Below are 17,050 nucleotides of genomic sequence, written 5' to 3' on the forward strand. Positions count from 1 at the left end.
GTAGAATATAGTAATTTAGTTTAGCTGCATTGAACAGTCGTAGACATAATCCTTTACCTACTTTAAAGCACTTACAGTGTAGGGACATATTGTAAAACCTGTCACACATACGCTGAAAACACGTGTAGGGAGGTATGCGGTTGTGCGAATATGCTGTCTTGTCCATAATATATCTCAGAAAATAATTATACTCCCTTCGGTTGCACGCAAATGATTGCTAACACGCATCTCTGTATGAAAGTGTTGTTTTCCTACACAATAAAAAACAGTAATTAAAAATGAGCGACCATGTCATTTTATGATTTCAAATGTTCACGATAAGCTTTTTGGCTTGTGTAGACTAATTACATTAGATTGATTACAAAAAAAAAGCTTTCGTCGTGAACCATGGTTTAATTTACAGCGTCTGACACTGTTTTAATTTCTAACGCCTTCCATTGATTACCGGCGGTGCTGCTTTTTTATGAATGAAAAGAAAAGAAAGAAGGGTTAATGAATGGTGCTAGTAGATGACGTCTTCGCCCTTGTGACGCCACTCACCTTATTTGGGGCTGGTTTCTGAAGCTCCATTCATAAAAAGGAAGGAGAGGTTACCGCTTGCGATAGTATTCCTCTCAGGAGAATAACACAGTACAGCAACAGTGCAAAAGGGCTGCGTGTATATAAACTGGATTGCTGTTGATTGTCTCATTTTTCATCTTTTCTTTCTTTTTTCTTCAAGACATAGTAATAAGAAAAATATTTCGTACTGCAATCGCACAGAGAAATGGTCACGATGGACGAACTTTGTGAGATGGATTGTAATGTTTTGAAAAGGTTGTTGAAGGACGACACGGGGAAATGTCTGGTGCTGGACTGCAGATCATTTCTAGCTTACAGCGCTGGACACATCCATGGTTCGGTAAATATCCGCTGTAACACCATCGTGAGACGGCGAGCGAAGGGCTCGGTCAGTTTGGACCAGATTCTTGCGGGCGATGAGGAGGTCAAATCCCGACTGAAATCCGGACTCTACTCCGCCGTTATTCTTTATGATGAGCGGACGCCACACGCGGACTCCATAAAAGACGACAGCACAATTACTTTGGTACTTAACGCATTATATAGGGATTCCTATGGGACTGAAATCTATCTGCTCAAAGGTAAAAATGCAAAGTGTGTTCTGTCAGCAATTCAATGCAGGTTGATCTTGAACAAATTATTTAGTTGACCTCGATAAATAGAAATGTTCTGCCAGAACACCGATTGTGAATTGAATCGTGATTCACGTACATATTGCATTTCTTTAGGTAGCGATGTCTTTCTAGCAAAGAAGCAATCACTGATTCGAAGAGACATGAACCCAGTTCGCCCCAGTGGTAAATTATATTTATTTATAAGGGCTAAATATAAATTAAACACTTCACAGAAAACACAAATTAGGATTAATCCAACTGTATATATCAGATAAGTTGTTTCAAGAGCTTCAAACTACAGTATTTCTGCAGGATAATATTAAGTGCGCACTGTAGCGATGATGTAATGTTGAAACCCGTAAACTGGATGTATTGTTTAAACACAGGGAGCACCAGCTATAGCGTGTATTTCACTAACTGCAGTTGTCACTGTTTAAAGAAAATATAAACCTCTTATACAGTACAGTCTTTCAGATGCTATAGTCAATTTTTCAATAGACATCTGGAGAAATCTTAACTCTTATTTTATTAATAAGAGTTATTATAATAATGTATGATTGAGCAGTGAATAACCTACATGCAAAATGGTTACTAAAATAACGGTTTTAAGGGCGGTTTTATGACTATGTATCAGAAATTACAAACCATATGGTATTGTGGACACAATTCAATGTTACCTACTTAAAAACGACCTGGAGAAACAACAGTAGTAAAGCCTTTTTATTATTATGCTTCAGCATGGCCTTCATTCAAAATGATAATTAAGTTTGAGGGGATGTTTGAAAGCTCGTCTTTTGTGCTGAGTGTTGTGACAGAAACGGTGCTTTTATTGTAATAAATGAACAATGAACCAATGTCACCAGATAAAGACAGCACAATTACCAAAATTATTGAAAGGCAGAAAATGTTAGTAAACGCAGAATAAATTAGATCCCCATTTTGGAGAAAAACAACAGAATCTAATCACGCGTTAATGACCAAAGATTCTAGTCCTTTACATAATAAATGCACTGAGAGGCATTTAGAACGCACCTAACTGGTAACAAACGTTTTTAATGCGCCTTAGTTTATATCCTGTGATATGGAGCTGTGGAGCAATTAAGTGTAGTTTCAGAAAGAGATATCATACTTTATTTTTGTGAAATATCTCGCTCAAATAAAGTCCCAATAAAATCCCTAGAATAAAAGCATGTGTATACTTCTGTTTTTTACGTTTAGTGAGCATTTCAAGGAATTCCATGTATTTTTGCATACTGTTGTTAAGCACTTCGCCTTATTTCTCAGTGACCTTAGAATTAGCAATTACTGCGATGTAAGCGGACAGTACTGTGTTCTTTATTACAGATAGGTTTTTCATTAGTCTATACCAAACGCTTAAACTAGAATCAATTCTGTCAAATTCACGGGACAGCTTAATTAGAATTGCAAAGTGATAGAAATCTACAAATCTACACGACACTCAATGTAATTTGTTGTGAAAACTGCCTATTGTTACTGTTTATACTACGATTTATTTTATAGAAGAAAACATTAACACTCAGATTACTGAACCCTCGCCAGTATAACCGTATTTTTACATCCAACTTCATTTCAAGATTTCAAGATAGAAAAAAAGAAACGCAACCTGACCACAAAATAACGTTTAGTGTAACACGAACAATTGAAATAAAATGCACTTGAGCTTCAATATTATAAATTTAAACATAGTTAAAGACACTTCTGAACTGTTACAATTATCAGATTTATTCACGATTGCATTAAGCTTTTTACAAAACTCTAACTATCCTATTTTAACTGTTCTAGTACTATACTGTAATTTTTTAATGTGTTAAATATTCTCAAATAAGGAGCATGTGTTCGAAACTTCCTTAAATTTACTTTTTTTTCAATTCTCTCTCTGCGTTTTTAGGGGGCTACGACAAATTCTTCTCCGAGTATCCCGAATTCTGTTTAAAAACCAAAACGCTCTCCAGCAATTCCTCCCAGTCAAGTCTCGACGCGACAGAAACTAATTGTACTTCCTGCGGCACCCCCCATCATGACCAGGTAACATCCCAACATCACCTCTGGTTGTATAACCGGAAGGTGTTAAAGAAATACAGTACTTGCTTTATCTAGGCGTAATATCCCTTGATTTGATTTAGGTCATCCGCTTCCCTTATCTCTGTTGGATAATAACAGTGCATGGTTATAAAAAGGCCTTCGATTTTTCTTTATGCATTTAGCATCAGGGAAGGGTGAGTTGGTAGACACAAAATTGTGTTTTAAACTTATTGATTTAATAGAAATAATCTTTATAATTACATGTTTACTACCATTCTGACCACTTGCGGAATTTGATAGCATTGATTTTACTCTTATCATGCTATCCAAAGAGTAAACTAGTTTAAGCTTTTGCAATATACTAAGGTCTACTATTTGCTGCATAGGAAATGAATCAGAAAATGAGAGATGAGAATCATGAAGCGAACACAGTTATATATAAACGTTGTTTTTAGAAGGTGACTCTTTGAGCAACTGCTCATATTTTTGATGTTGAAAATGAAGTCTCACCCTGTGCTGTGAAAAATCTGAGTGATGAGGGGGGAATTATTCAGGAACAAAGATCATTAGATGTCTTGTTTTTCTGATTTTGTTTTGTGTTCATGGTAAATTACCAAAAGAGATGGGTAGATGGGTTATTCTTCTTTGTTCTCTGTATTATAGCTCAGGGTTAAGACCACAAGATTTGGTGATGTGTTTTATGAGCGTATAGGAGAATGTGAAAGGATTTTTCAAAAAAAAATAATTTAAACGTGGTTAAGGTTATAACTACAAGTAGTGTTGAATTCAATATCTCTTTTGATATCAACGTCTGATTTGGAAAAGTATCAAATTACAACTCCACCTATTTTAACTTCAATTCATGCTCAGAACAGCAGGCACTTATTTTCTCAAAGGATTGTGGGAGCATGGTTCAAGCTCCCCAGTCATGTTGTTAAAGCTGATTCCCTGGCTTCTGTCAAGAAATTACTGAAATAAATCTTTGGCTCAATTAGCTGCTAATGATCTAAATGGGCCAATTGTCCTCCTGACATTGACAATGTAATTTTACAAACCACCCTTAACCTTTATTCTGAATAAAAAATCTGATTGCATTGTATCATTGTGCTGCCATTTATCTTAACTACTTTTTCTGCCTTTTTTCCATTAGGGTGGCCCAGTAGAAATCTTGCCCTTTCTTTTTCTGGGCAGTGCCTACCATGCTTCCAGGAAAGACATGCTAGATGCAATGGGAATTTCTGCCTTATTAAACGTGTCTTCAAACTGTCCGAACCACTTTGAAGGGCTGTACCAGTACAAATGTATTCCAGTGGAAGATAATCACAAAGAGGATATCAGCTCCTGGTTTATAGAAGCCATTGAATATATTGGTAAGTATTGGTCTCATTTGACTAAGGTTATGTTTGATTACCAGTAGGTACATTTTGTAGTAAGTAAAAGTCTACTATGATGCAGTACATGTTAAATGTAGAATAATGTTAGATTTGTAAAAATAGATTGTGTAAAATCAACACCAGGAGGTGATCAGTTTTTCGTATTCTACATATACGTATAGAGTTCACATAATATGCTGCTTTAATGGAAATTGCTAAAAGGCACGGCTCAAAGTAATAAAAAGGGAACATTTCCATATAAAAATAAATATATAGAAAATGGAAGGTCCCAAACAGAACAGACATTAATGAGGCATTTCTAATTAATGCAGAGCAACATGCTTAATTGGGGAAGACTCTTTCCACAAAGGATCGGCATGTTTCACTCCAAATATGTTTTCCTACCTCATACTGAATGACCTCGTGTTTATGTATTGTGTGGGGGAATTCATAGGCCTCTACAGCTGCAATAGGCTTTACAAACTCTAGTTAGAAATGTGAAGGAGATGTTTTGCAGATCAAAATGGAAAGGCCTGCAACATGGCAACAAAGAGGCAGCAATCGCCCTCAGTTTCTCTTCAGAAAATCGGAAGAATACACTAGGCTGTAGTGCTGCAGGAAGCGTGACTGAACTGGTGCATTAGAAGGCACCACAAGCCACGTTAGTAGTCCTCCATGGACGTCAGAATGCAGTTGAGGGACTTGGGATGACTCATCCCCCCTCGTCCCCTCCCTCTGTTTTTCACACTGGATATACTGACGATTTCATATACTGTGTCAGAGACTAGGCTGGGGGGGGGCTGGGGGGGTGGCGGGGATCAAACTACAAAAAAATCCCGCAGGGTACGTGTGTGCTTCATTTTACAGCATTTCTTTTTTTTTTACACACTGATACACAGTCAAGAAAGGGAAGCTCAAAGACTACTGCCTCATGCTGTTAGCATTCTCTCTCGACACAGCCTGCTCAATTTACACCTCCTCATATCAGAAGAAAGACTGAGGTCTCGGACTCCTCCAATACGTGGCATGTGCTAATTTATTTATTAGCTGGGGCATTGTGTATGATAGTGCAGTGTTTAGCTGTGATTACAAATTGGATCTTTTGTCACTTAGATAGGAAAGATTGATTTCAGCCCTGTTTTGTTTGCCGTGTGAAGTTTGACCTGTCAAAAACTGGTATTGTACAATACCTAATATGTATTAATCAAAATAATACATTATTTGAACAATGTTTCAAGATTGTGGTACTATATTTACATAGATCATGCTCACAATTATTGCACTACTCTCCAAATTGTGATTTATATATTTTGTATAGATGCCCTGGTACACTAAGTACAAACTACAGGGCTAGCTGCGAAGAAACTGCCTGCTTTACTGCCTGCTGCCCCCAGAGGTGTGCATATCAATTGTATGGTCATTTCTAGGTTACGTTGAGTGCCAGGTCATATGAGCAGCACTGTTAAATTTACTATTCAGCTTTTCCAACTAAATTGATTAGTCATTTTTGTCAGTGGTACCTGTCAACACGGGAAATAGATGTTTTCCTTATTTTTATATTTTATTTTTAAAATTATAAATTTAAAAAATAATACAAACTCAATCAATATATCTGTGAATGTGAGTTTTAGATTATGAAGTAAAACTGCAGCATTAAAAATATATGAGCACTACTGAACATTAAGTGAAATGTTTTCTTCCAGTTGCAGCTTAATTCTACTATTATGAATTGTAAAACCTAAATCAGAGAATCAAAGAAGTCCCATCTATAAAGAACTTAGTTTCCCATCACTTTCTGCCTCTGGGTCTTATAAGAAAATAACGGTCACTGATTAAAATAAAATAAAAACAGCTTTTTCTTCACTGAATCATCCTTCGGGGATTTTACTGGTTCCCATTGTGATCTATTGATAGAATCAATTGACCTGTTGTTCAGTTGTTCCAGCAATTTACTGAAGGTTAAGAAATACTAAGAAATACAGTTAATTTACTGATTTTTTCTAGGAGTTTGGCACTCCTGCCTGGAGAGTTTCTGACCTGTACAAAAGTCTTCACTTTTGCAATTTAATGTATCAAGACCAGTATACTGAGTCACTGGACAAGAAGAAACACACTTAAATAATCACAGGACATACAATTGTGCAAGACAATGTTTTTCATAGTTCTTCTGCCAAACGTCATCCACCACATTCCAAAGAAACCATACTGTCGCACTTCAGGCACACAGCTGCTACAGTTTTCAGATAATATTTCATAAAGCCTTTAAAAACAATTGTTAATTTCAACAGAAATCTAAATAATTAGTTCAATAGAGTGACTATGATCTCAGATAGATAAGAATAGCAGATGACAGTGCAGTTGTTCAGGATTGGAATTGTCCACATCACAATTAACATAAACTGCACTAATTTGGGGCAGCATGGTGGCACAGTTTGTTAGCATTGCTGCCTTGAATTCAGTTCCAGATCGCCTCCCTCACAACCCTATATTGGATAAAGCAGTTAGAAAATGGATGGATAGACTACCTGGTAATGCTGATTGGCATGTCCTGTTTATTTGCCCACAGACTCTGTGAAAGACTCCAATGGGCGGGTGCTTGTGCACTGCCAGGCAGGGATCTCACGCTCTGCCACCATCTGCCTGGCATACCTGATGAAGAAGAAACGCGTCAAGCTGGAGGAGGCCTTTGAGTTTGTCAAGCAGCGGCGCAGCATCATCTCACCCAACTTCAGCTTCATGGGGCAGCTGCTGCAGTTTGAGTCGCAGGTCCTCGCCACCTCCTGCTCCGTGGAGGCGGCCAGCCCCTCGGCGGGCAGGGGCAAGTCCTCAACTCCCACCTCTCCGTTCGTCTTCAGCTTCCCTGTATCAGTGGCAGTGCACACCCAGGCCAGCAGCCTCACGTACTTACAGAGCCCCATCACCACCTCCCCCAGCTGCTGATGGGGAATAAGAACAAGTGTTGCTTGACCCGCCAAAGACTCAAAGAACTAGGCCTTCAGGACTGTGGAATGTTTGAGCTGCGTGTGACGACGAGCAGAGTGACCGCGTCTGACTGCTGAGTCTGCGGTCAAGCATCCTTCATTGGAAGGAGGTGGGCAAAGATCCTAGGAAACTGAGGACCAGTCATTCTAGTCAGCTTGAGAAAGGAGAAGTGCTACATGAAGTTTGACGGTATCCACCTGCGTGAACCTGGCATTTTGTCTTTGACTTGGTGTTCAAGCCATTCTCTGCTTCTGAACTTTATGTATTTATTTTACATGGAAGATGGTCACTTATTGTGGGCCGAATGCATTTTAAAAACACAAAGTGAAGTAAAAAATGTAATTTAATTTCTTTCCAGTTCCAAATCGAAGGGACACATATAATTTATTAAAGAAAGCGTTAATTTATTTTTAAAAGCAGACTAACTATTAATCACACATTTCATTTAAAAGGACTTTTCACACTCCTCAGAAAAGTAAAATGGTAACATCCTCATTTAACTAATTAATTGTACTTCCTTTTCAATACCAAAGACATGCCATTATTTCCATGTGTTTATACAAAGTACTGGATTTTGGAGTCTCTAATGAAAATAACTTCAGAATGAAACTTTGCTTTATAAAACAGCATAAAGAAGAAAAAGTTCAAGCAGTCAAGCACACTTTATGTAGCACACAATTAAAACCAAGCCTGACAGGTTTTGTGCAAACCGCTTCTTTCATTTGCTTTTCATTGAATATTGAAACTGGAAAGAAAATTAAGTATTGGCGCTTTGCACTGGTGAATTTTGATGACGGTGTGAAATTTAATGTCACTAGTTGGTGCCAAATACAGAGTAAGAAGTGTGCCATCTCTCTAAAATACAGAATGCTGTGCACACCAATGGTTTTCAATGGTAATCTAATAGCAGCACAGAAAAAAAAAAACTACAGTGCTTCCTAAAATTGTCTGGCCCTGTGTGAAATGTTTTTATCTCCTGTCAGTGCCTTGTTTAAGAAGGTACCTAAAGAGTTCCTAGGGCCAGATCTGTATTTTGAGATGTTTTAATCAGGTTGCCATTGATAAATACAAGAACATAACAGTGCCCCATGCATGGAGCCCTCACACAAAACAAAGTCGCATTTGAAACTTTCTGAACTGCAATACAGACTTTAATGAAGATTTTCTACTTTGTTTTAAAACCTTTTTCCCCCCAAACAAAAAAAAAACATTGTTTTTTCCCCATGACAGAACACGAGAGGTGCACTTTTCCAAGTGTTTTCTAATGTGTCAATGTTTTTTCATACCTCATATATGAAGTAAAGAGACTTGAAGACTTTTGCTTTCAGCCTTATTAAGGTTTTTAACAAGACTGATCAAGAACTTTTCCTGGTCCAACTGACACTGCAGTGGTTGCAATAGCTGTTTAAAATGATGTTAGAATATTTGGAGAACCACGGTCTTTTTGTATCTAAAAAAAATCGTACCACTCTAAACAAAAACATACTACTAGTATTTTTTTAAAATGCAAGCAAGTGAGGACTCACTCCCAAAAACAATAACAAATACTTGTGCGTGATGTAAAACTTTGGGTACAAAATCCTTTTGAATTTGCACAGATAACCTGCAGGGCTCTTTCTGGAATCTTGTATTTCATATCTTTTCTTGCAAAAATCTATAAAAAAAACAAAGCAAGGGTGGCACAAGCGCAATTCATGGGCTAGTGACAAATCTCGGAGTTGTGAATTGAATGGCAGGGAGTGCCCAAACAAACAATGTCGTATTTGACTGTTGTTTTATTGGGCCTCACATTTCAACTAACATAACCTTGTATCCTGTAGCCTTTTTAAGGGTAATACATGCTTACGACAACGTTCAAAGGTAAAAGTACTGGGTAGAAAAAGCTTGACAAACTTTTTTTTGGGTAAAAACATCCTCATTTTTCTGCTCATATTTGTCATACAAATATGACATTTTACCAGATCTATAAGAGAGAAAAATATGTTGTCTGGGTGGGTTTCTACAATCTCAGCATAGGAAGGAAGAAAGCAAAACTGGAAGCCAAGGTTGGTGGTTGGGTGACTTTGTTTTCATTCGCTTCAGTCCATGTAAATGGCAAAATTCCTGGTAGGATCATTTCCCGGGCAACGATTCAAAATTAAAGTGATAGCGTGGCTCATACCTAATCTCTTTTCGCACCTAAAAAAAGAATCTGAACTGAGGTCAATGCTATCCATAGTAGCTACAAAATGTGATGGGGGTTTGCCCAGGAAGCTCAGTAGAGGTAGGAGGATTTGTCTTGTGTCTGGAAAACAAAAATGCACAGTGCTGTCTATGAATCTATTTCATATAGAACATTTGCCATTCAGACAAATAAGGTAATCCCTAAAAACAGAGGACCATTCATCACATTCAAATCAGCTTCAGAAGTATTAAAATGGTTTAGAGAGGAGATAAGTGACACAGAGAGTGATATCTATTCCCGAGATGGATCTTTTAGATTTTTAAAGAGACACAGCTCTGTACAAAAACTGTTTAATAACTAAAATGCACTAGTCATTGCCTTGCAGTGAACAGAATGACTACAGAGCCTGGGAGGACTTGTAAATATTAGCCAAAAAATGATGAATCGTTGTCAATGGTGTGTCTTTTGCCTCTGGATCAAGGAAAAGCTCCTGGTCATTGATGCTAAAACACAGAGGAGGTTACTTTGTCAAGAATGTGGGCACCTTTTTTAGAGCACTTTTAAAGTGATGCAATACTGTAGTAAAATGTATGTTTAATTTGCACTGCGTGATTGTCATTTCTATTAAGAAGAATAGACAACTTTTTTACACCCATTTGTTAAGTGTTTTAGTCTCAGTGATAAAACAAGATGTACAATTGTTAATAATTACAGAACAATGCAATACTTTATACTTGTCTGTAGTGAAATTTTAGTTATTGTCAGACTTCTCATGGCAATATTATTTGTATCAATACAGTTTTCACTTCCCCCCATTTTGTCCTATGGTATGTTTTTATTTCTGGAAATGTTTATGAAATATGAATTAATTCTCATAAACTAACAGTCTGAAGCCTTTCTATTAATAGTATGTATAGCACTAAAAACAGCCCTTAGAGTGGGGAATGAGCAAAGCACGGTGTTCTGTCACACACTGATCCAGACACATTGCACAGCTGACTGTTTCAAGCCTCTAGTGATTACACAGTGTTCCGATGTGTATGAACATGGAAGATATCTGGAAACAGAAGTGTTATCTGTTACATGACGCTGTGACCTAATACCTCATAGAACATTGAGCAGACACAAAGTCTTTAGCTTATACTATAGTTTCATAGTACACACAATGCAGAAAATTGACACTATACTCTATCCGTACAGTATCATTCTGATCAGTATTGGGGCCCAGGTTATAATCATTTTCTTGTGTTTTTATGGTATCAAAATAAGCCATTTAATCTCTGAAAGGAAATACAATTCTTACAAGGAATACAAGTGGAAGTAGCAGTTTAATTACCACACTGGTGAGAGGGAAAATGTCTACAGTAAAGAGATCTCTGCTCCTATTGAGTGTCTCTGAACTGAGTAACAGTTGGCAGGGGAAGGCTGAAATGTCTGTGTAACACTGACCTCTTGTGGTAGTTGTCATGCCTGCATAACTGGCTTGCATCATTGGAGAGGAATCTGCTGGCTGACTGACAGATACAGTTTAAACTGTAATTTTATTTTTCTACAGTTTCATTGTATCTCAAACAGCAACACAATTACAATTGGTAATACAAAGAATATTGAGATTTTAAATAAGATTCAAGAACTTCTACAATCATTCTGCATAAACTGATATCTGCAACCAACCAACAAATCTGATTTCTGTGAAATTATGGAAGAAATAACGAGAGGGAAGAACATCCCCTGAAGTAAATAGAAAGGTCAAGCACATGACAGAATGCAAATGATTGTAGCTTGTTTTAACTGTTATTTTGAGAAGTCACTGGTAGCAAATGGAGGGACCTGACCAAAGGAACAGCATGTTCCAAAATATAGGTATGAATTGCTCTATTCTGTGCAACCTAGAGCTCATTGATCTTATTTCTAACCAGAGCACCTGACAGGGTGATCAAAGAGGTCAAAAAGTCCCGGGATTAGAGTCTCTCTGAGCATCTTTCCATCTCTAGCAATAAAACACCATTCTATATAAGTGGTGAATAAAATAAAAAACCTCACAGCCCTGAAGGACGAGCTGATAGAAATCCACCACTTTTGGAATCACAGCACACATTATACTCTCTGAGGACGTTAGCTTATGTGTTTCTCTACTTGCAGCCAGGGACACCGAAGTTGGCTGAGCTACAATAGGAGCAGCCTGATTTCCAGCAGAGCCATGCAGACTGGAAGGAGCTCCTCATTTTTGCAACCTACTCTGAGACGGCAGTTATGCTGACAAGATCAAGACTGAGTAATTTAAACAGAACTAGACCAGCACCTTGTATGCTGGTCATTCAGAGCATGCTGTCCATGAAGAAAATGGACCAGCAGAAAGGATTTCTATTTCCCCTAAAGAATACCAACACCTGGCTAATCTTCCAACTAATTTACATTTACTGGCCTGTACTTGCATAGAAATGAAACTGCAATCTTCCAAGGACATAAATAGAACCCTAATGTGAATCTGACCGGTCTAATGCATAAACCAGTATCCTATCCTGTACATCAGAATTACAGAATTACAAATACAGAAACAAAGAGGAAAGTGGATTTACAATGCAAATTCTACATTATTACAGATTAATATTTTTGTGTAAAATTGAGATGCCACCCTAGAATAGAATTATTCTGACAAGCTGCAATGTCACTGGTTGTCTATCAATGTACCACAATGCAGACATGTCACCAGCAGACATTTTGATCTGTTTTTCTTGGCTCAGTCACATTTATTTTTGGGAAGCAGAAGACTGGCAGAGCTGTTCCCCATCATACTTACCCTCTGAGTTTTAGAGTCTATCGCCTTGCACCTGCAGCCCAGAAAGAGAGATGTTTTCACCCCGCACATAAAAAGCACCATTCCTTTTATAATACTCATTTTAACCATTAAATGTCATGAAGTCATTTATGACATACTTTCTGTGTGGTTGTTTACAACATGGCCTTAACTTTACTTCTTAGTCAGATGACAGAGCGCATAGATGTTAATATAGCAACAGACATTTTTCAATGGCAGAAGTAAGGATTGAACTGAGAAGCTATTCAAAGCTAGCCCTTGTCCCAGACTCCCAGAACCTACTTCCTGCAGCAACTGAGACAAAATCAAAAACAGACCTACTGACATTGACACAATACCGTGATGTAAATAGGAAAGCAGGTCAAAACAAAATTCCTAACATCACAGCAGGATGGAAGTGACTGATGACAGATCATCATGCTGTGAGCGTGCTCTGAGGTTGCTTGGCACCAGTGCCTCCGGCCAAAGTTATTAGTTTGTCATTCAAACAGGATAAGGTATTTGCAATGTAGTCTGTGACTCATAACAAAACATGTGTCACCTATGAATTTACAGAATCATGATGTACAGTGGTAAACAAGAAGTTATATGAAATGAAACACTAAATACAGTCGAACTGATCATAGTTACATTTCAGGTCTCACCAAGCACAACATTTTAAATTTGATGTCATCTGTGAAACCTGGGTATCACACCTGAAGAAAGATGATTTAAGACTAGCAATGATCTTCTCTTGCCAGAAGACTGATCTTTGAATTTATGCAAATAATTTAGGTGACTCAGTTTTTAGAAACTGACCAGTAATGAATGAAATGCTTCACCATTGGGGACTTGCAAAACCACACATGTAAATTCCAACCAGATTTCAGTTTGATAAAAGTGCTCTGGGCAGAAAATCCATTTGAATGTTATCTGAATGTTGAATGTTTACTATGGAAGACACAGTAATCACTTCTGTCTTCCCACAAAATACTGCAGCCATTTGGTTTCATCATTGAAGCTGCCCCTACAGCTGGAGTTAAAGAAGTCATTCTTATTTTCACACCATTTTGAGTAAAAGACAACATGCAAATCTGTCCACATTTGGCAAAAGTTCTGTTTGTCTTATATAATTTTTAAAATGTTTTTATAACCCATTTTCTTGGGACTTCAGTTTCTTTCTAACCCATGAAATATTTTAACTGAACTGCACAAGCAAGTTCTAAGGAGCTATAAGGTTCATTTCTAATGCTTTGATAACTTTGTCTTCAGGGCTTTGCCAGATGTTAGTTGTTGAATGTGATATAGGGAGTGAAGTTCCTGCCTTAAACACTCTGCCTTCTAGTGATCATTAAATTTCTACTGAAAGTTGCTGGTCGCTGTCAAATATTTGTTTTTTTTAAAGATGTTGTAACTAGCATTTACATTAGAATCTTGTCCAGCATATCTTTTGAACATGTTTTAATTTGTTGGAAGAATCACAGACAAACGCAGGACAACATATAGCAAACTTTACACATTTTAAAATTATTTTGAAAGGCATTAAACTCACACCTGGATAGCAATTGGTATACATACAGTATGAACCCATTGCTCTGTATTTCTCTCAATCTCTAGTCACATGATTTTTTCTTTAAACCTTAAAACATCTTAACACCTGCCCAAAGGTTTAAATTTTTTTTACAGTTATTTCCCCCTATGACTTTAACTCAATTATAAGACTAGGAAAACGTGAATTACTTTTTCCTGTAATGTTTCAGAATGTGCAACTTGCATATAGATAAATCCAAGGATTAAAACCTGTCTATAAGAATATGCATATACTGTCTGTGCAAAAATGAAAGAGGCTGTCCTTTAATGACTTGTAGACAATCATGTCTGAGAATTTAACAAATCTAAAAAACAGCATTATTTCACTACTATAAATCACCATAGTAGAAAGCTCTTTTTTGTAGTGATGTGTTGCCCCCTAGTGGGAGCTTTGGACAATCGCCGCACACTACTGCAATGAAATTTCTCCAACTGAAAATACCAAGAGGTCTTTTATAGAAAAAAAAAAGTCAAAACGTTAGAGCAGTTGCAATGATGCAGCAGGGCAGCTGGACACATCGAGGACATATAAGGCAGAGATCACTGACCTGGTAAGACACCTGGAACGCGGAAGAACAAAAGAACGAAGGATCAAATCCCTGCTCTGCTCAGTGTATGATGTACTGCCTATGGTAACCAACCTCCATATATGGTGGCTGGTAGAGAGCGCAATGTGTGGAAGGGCTGCTAATCTGGACATGTTTGTGAGATGGGAGATTTAGTTGGCGACATGACCAGATATTGACACAGCCGATAAGCAGAGTAGAGATTGGAAAGAGGAAGCCAAAACAACTAATCCAGGCCCCTTGTTTCTCCTCCCTTTGTTAGATCAGGAGAGTGTGTGGTAAAGGCAACAAAGGCCAAGGGGATCCTTGCAAGAGCAAATGACTGGGAAACACAGGCAGACCTATTTCCAGAGGAAATAGCCAACATAGGCTTCCTTTGGTCTGGAATGAGGCACAAAGCAGATGGTTTTCATTGAAATGACAGTGCCCTGGGAGGAGTGGTACTTCCTGAGCTTTCACTCATGTTTCTCCTCTATCCAGTCCCTCATCCTGGAGTATCACCAAAATAGATGGAGAGCATGGAATCTCCCAGCTGAAGGCAGCTGTAGGGGATTTGCAGTGCAGTCGCTTTGGAGAGGCATGGGGCTGTCTGGTATCAAGGAAAAGGTTAGTGGCAAAAGTAACCAAGAAGAGGCAGAATCCAGATGGATACGGATTAAAATGAATGAGCAGTAGCAAACTAAAGCAGGCTGCAGGGAAATAGTTCTGTGCTGAGCGGCTTACTGAGGGGGTGGTCCCAGGACACTAGGTTCTGCTAACAGGCTCCCCTGAAGTGTCGTGGTTTGACGAAACACTGGTGAGTAGGGGTACCCACTTGAGGATCCGAGGAAGACCCCACTTTGCTTTGACAGTTAAAAGATTAAAGCTAAAAGCAAAGGAAGCAATTCTGATGCCATCAGGTTTTGAAATACACAGGAAAAGGAGTACCTGTCAAGATTCTCAGTAGCAATGGTCCCATCATATTCAAGATACACTATGTGGCACTTTTTTACTTGCCATTTAGAAGGGAGGCTCCAGGAGCAATAAGTACTTCCAGAAACATTTCCAGTGGCTGGAATGACAACCAACAATGGGAAACATTACTAACAGGCAGATGGCAGATACCTGAAATACTGTATATTCAGTTAGTCGTAGTTCAGGTGGGTAGCTGCGTCAGCATGCGTAGGCGGCAAAGGAACAAGTTATAGGTTTATTCCATGCTGAAAAAAAGAAGAAAGAGAACACAACGTTTCGGCCGTGGAGTCTTCTTCAGGTGTTGTGTTCTCTTTCTTCTTTTTTTCAGCATGGAATAAACCTATAACTTGTTCCTTATTCAGTTAGTATCCTATCTGGGACTTAGGCCTAGATCATGGTGAGGCCCAAACGTTCTAGACAGATTTAGGGAGGCAACTACAGATGTGGTTAACAATGAATATCTGAACTTTTGACCTATCACACACTCGTTTTCTATTAATAAACTATTCTCCACAAAATGTAATCAATTTTTTACCTGTATTCAGTGGAGTGTAATGATTTTTAAAGGTTTTTGCATTTCATCCACAAAGTCTTCACTGCAATGTAGTGAAAAGTATTCACTGCTGCCAAGCTCAGGAAGATTCAGTATTAACAACTATAGTGACAGTCACGTTTAATTTTCTGGGATACAATTCGGCTTGCCACAAACCTCACCAGGAAGCTTTCACCCATTGAACAAAAGGACCGATTGTAGATGCTTGCTCTGCGGGAAGGTTTCCTCCAGGGATGAAGCTTCATGACAGACTTTAGAGCCAAGCAGAAAACTGTCATGAGAATGAATTAGCTCGTTCAGGTGTTTAATGACAACTTACCACACGACAAGAAACAAAAATGTTCTTCTTCCTCCACGTTACCTTTCGGTGTCAGAGACTCTGCTCAGATTCCAAAGAATCCTTTGTATTTTCTGACCTCTGGGAGGTACCAGTTAATAAACCTTGATTCCTTTTCGAATTTCACAAGCTTTGTTCTATAGTGAAATGTAATTGATTGGGATGGGCAGAATGAGATTTTTTTCAAAAACACCCTAACGAGCATCCAGTCAAAAAGGCCATTGATTTAAGTGCTGGTAACATAGTTACCCAGATACTTCGCAATGTTTTCTCTACCCTTTTAGAAATAAAATGAATTTCTTGAGATCCATGTTTAAATAAAAGGACATCCTTAGATGTTTTCAGTTAATGCACGTTTTGTAACTAACTTGTTTTGTTACAGTGAAGAAAACCTTTCTAAAGTAAGGTGCTATGTCCAAAAAGCTATTAAAATACTGTAAATTACAGAACTACATAATGTACTGTATCTATGCAAAGTGAAACCGAATTAAATTAGATTGTGTTCAGGAAAAAAAA

The 17,050-nt window shown here is 38.0% G+C and overlaps 2 protein-coding genes across 2 annotated transcripts in view; both read left to right on the forward strand.

The window, feature by feature from the left end:
• The first annotated feature begins 575 nt into the window (after positions 1 to 575).
• Positions 576 to 10,552, forward strand: dusp4 (dual specificity phosphatase 4). The gene is made up of 4 exons (XM_006627157.3): positions 576 to 1,142; positions 3,085 to 3,221; positions 4,369 to 4,588; positions 7,158 to 10,552. Exons 1-4 carry the CDS (start codon positions 767 to 769, stop codon positions 7,529 to 7,531), a joined length of 1,107 nt encoding a protein of 368 aa, XP_006627220.1. The 5' UTR covers positions 576 to 766; the 3' UTR covers positions 7,532 to 10,552.
• Positions 10,553 to 11,998: 1,446 nt separating this feature from the next.
• The window catches only part of rpl17 (ribosomal protein L17), a 306,152-nt gene continuing 301,100 nt past the window's right edge, over positions 11,999 to 17,050 (forward strand). The window contains exon 1 of the mRNA XM_069186971.1: positions 11,999 to 12,002. The gene's annotated coding sequence lies outside the window, so the exon portion shown is untranslated. The remainder of the gene's footprint in view (positions 12,003 to 17,050) is intronic.

Source organism: Lepisosteus oculatus, chromosome 3, assembly GCF_040954835.1.
Source record: "Lepisosteus oculatus isolate fLepOcu1 chromosome 3, fLepOcu1.hap2, whole genome shotgun sequence".
NCBI classification, from domain to species: domain Eukaryota; kingdom Metazoa; phylum Chordata; class Actinopteri; order Semionotiformes; family Lepisosteidae; genus Lepisosteus; species Lepisosteus oculatus.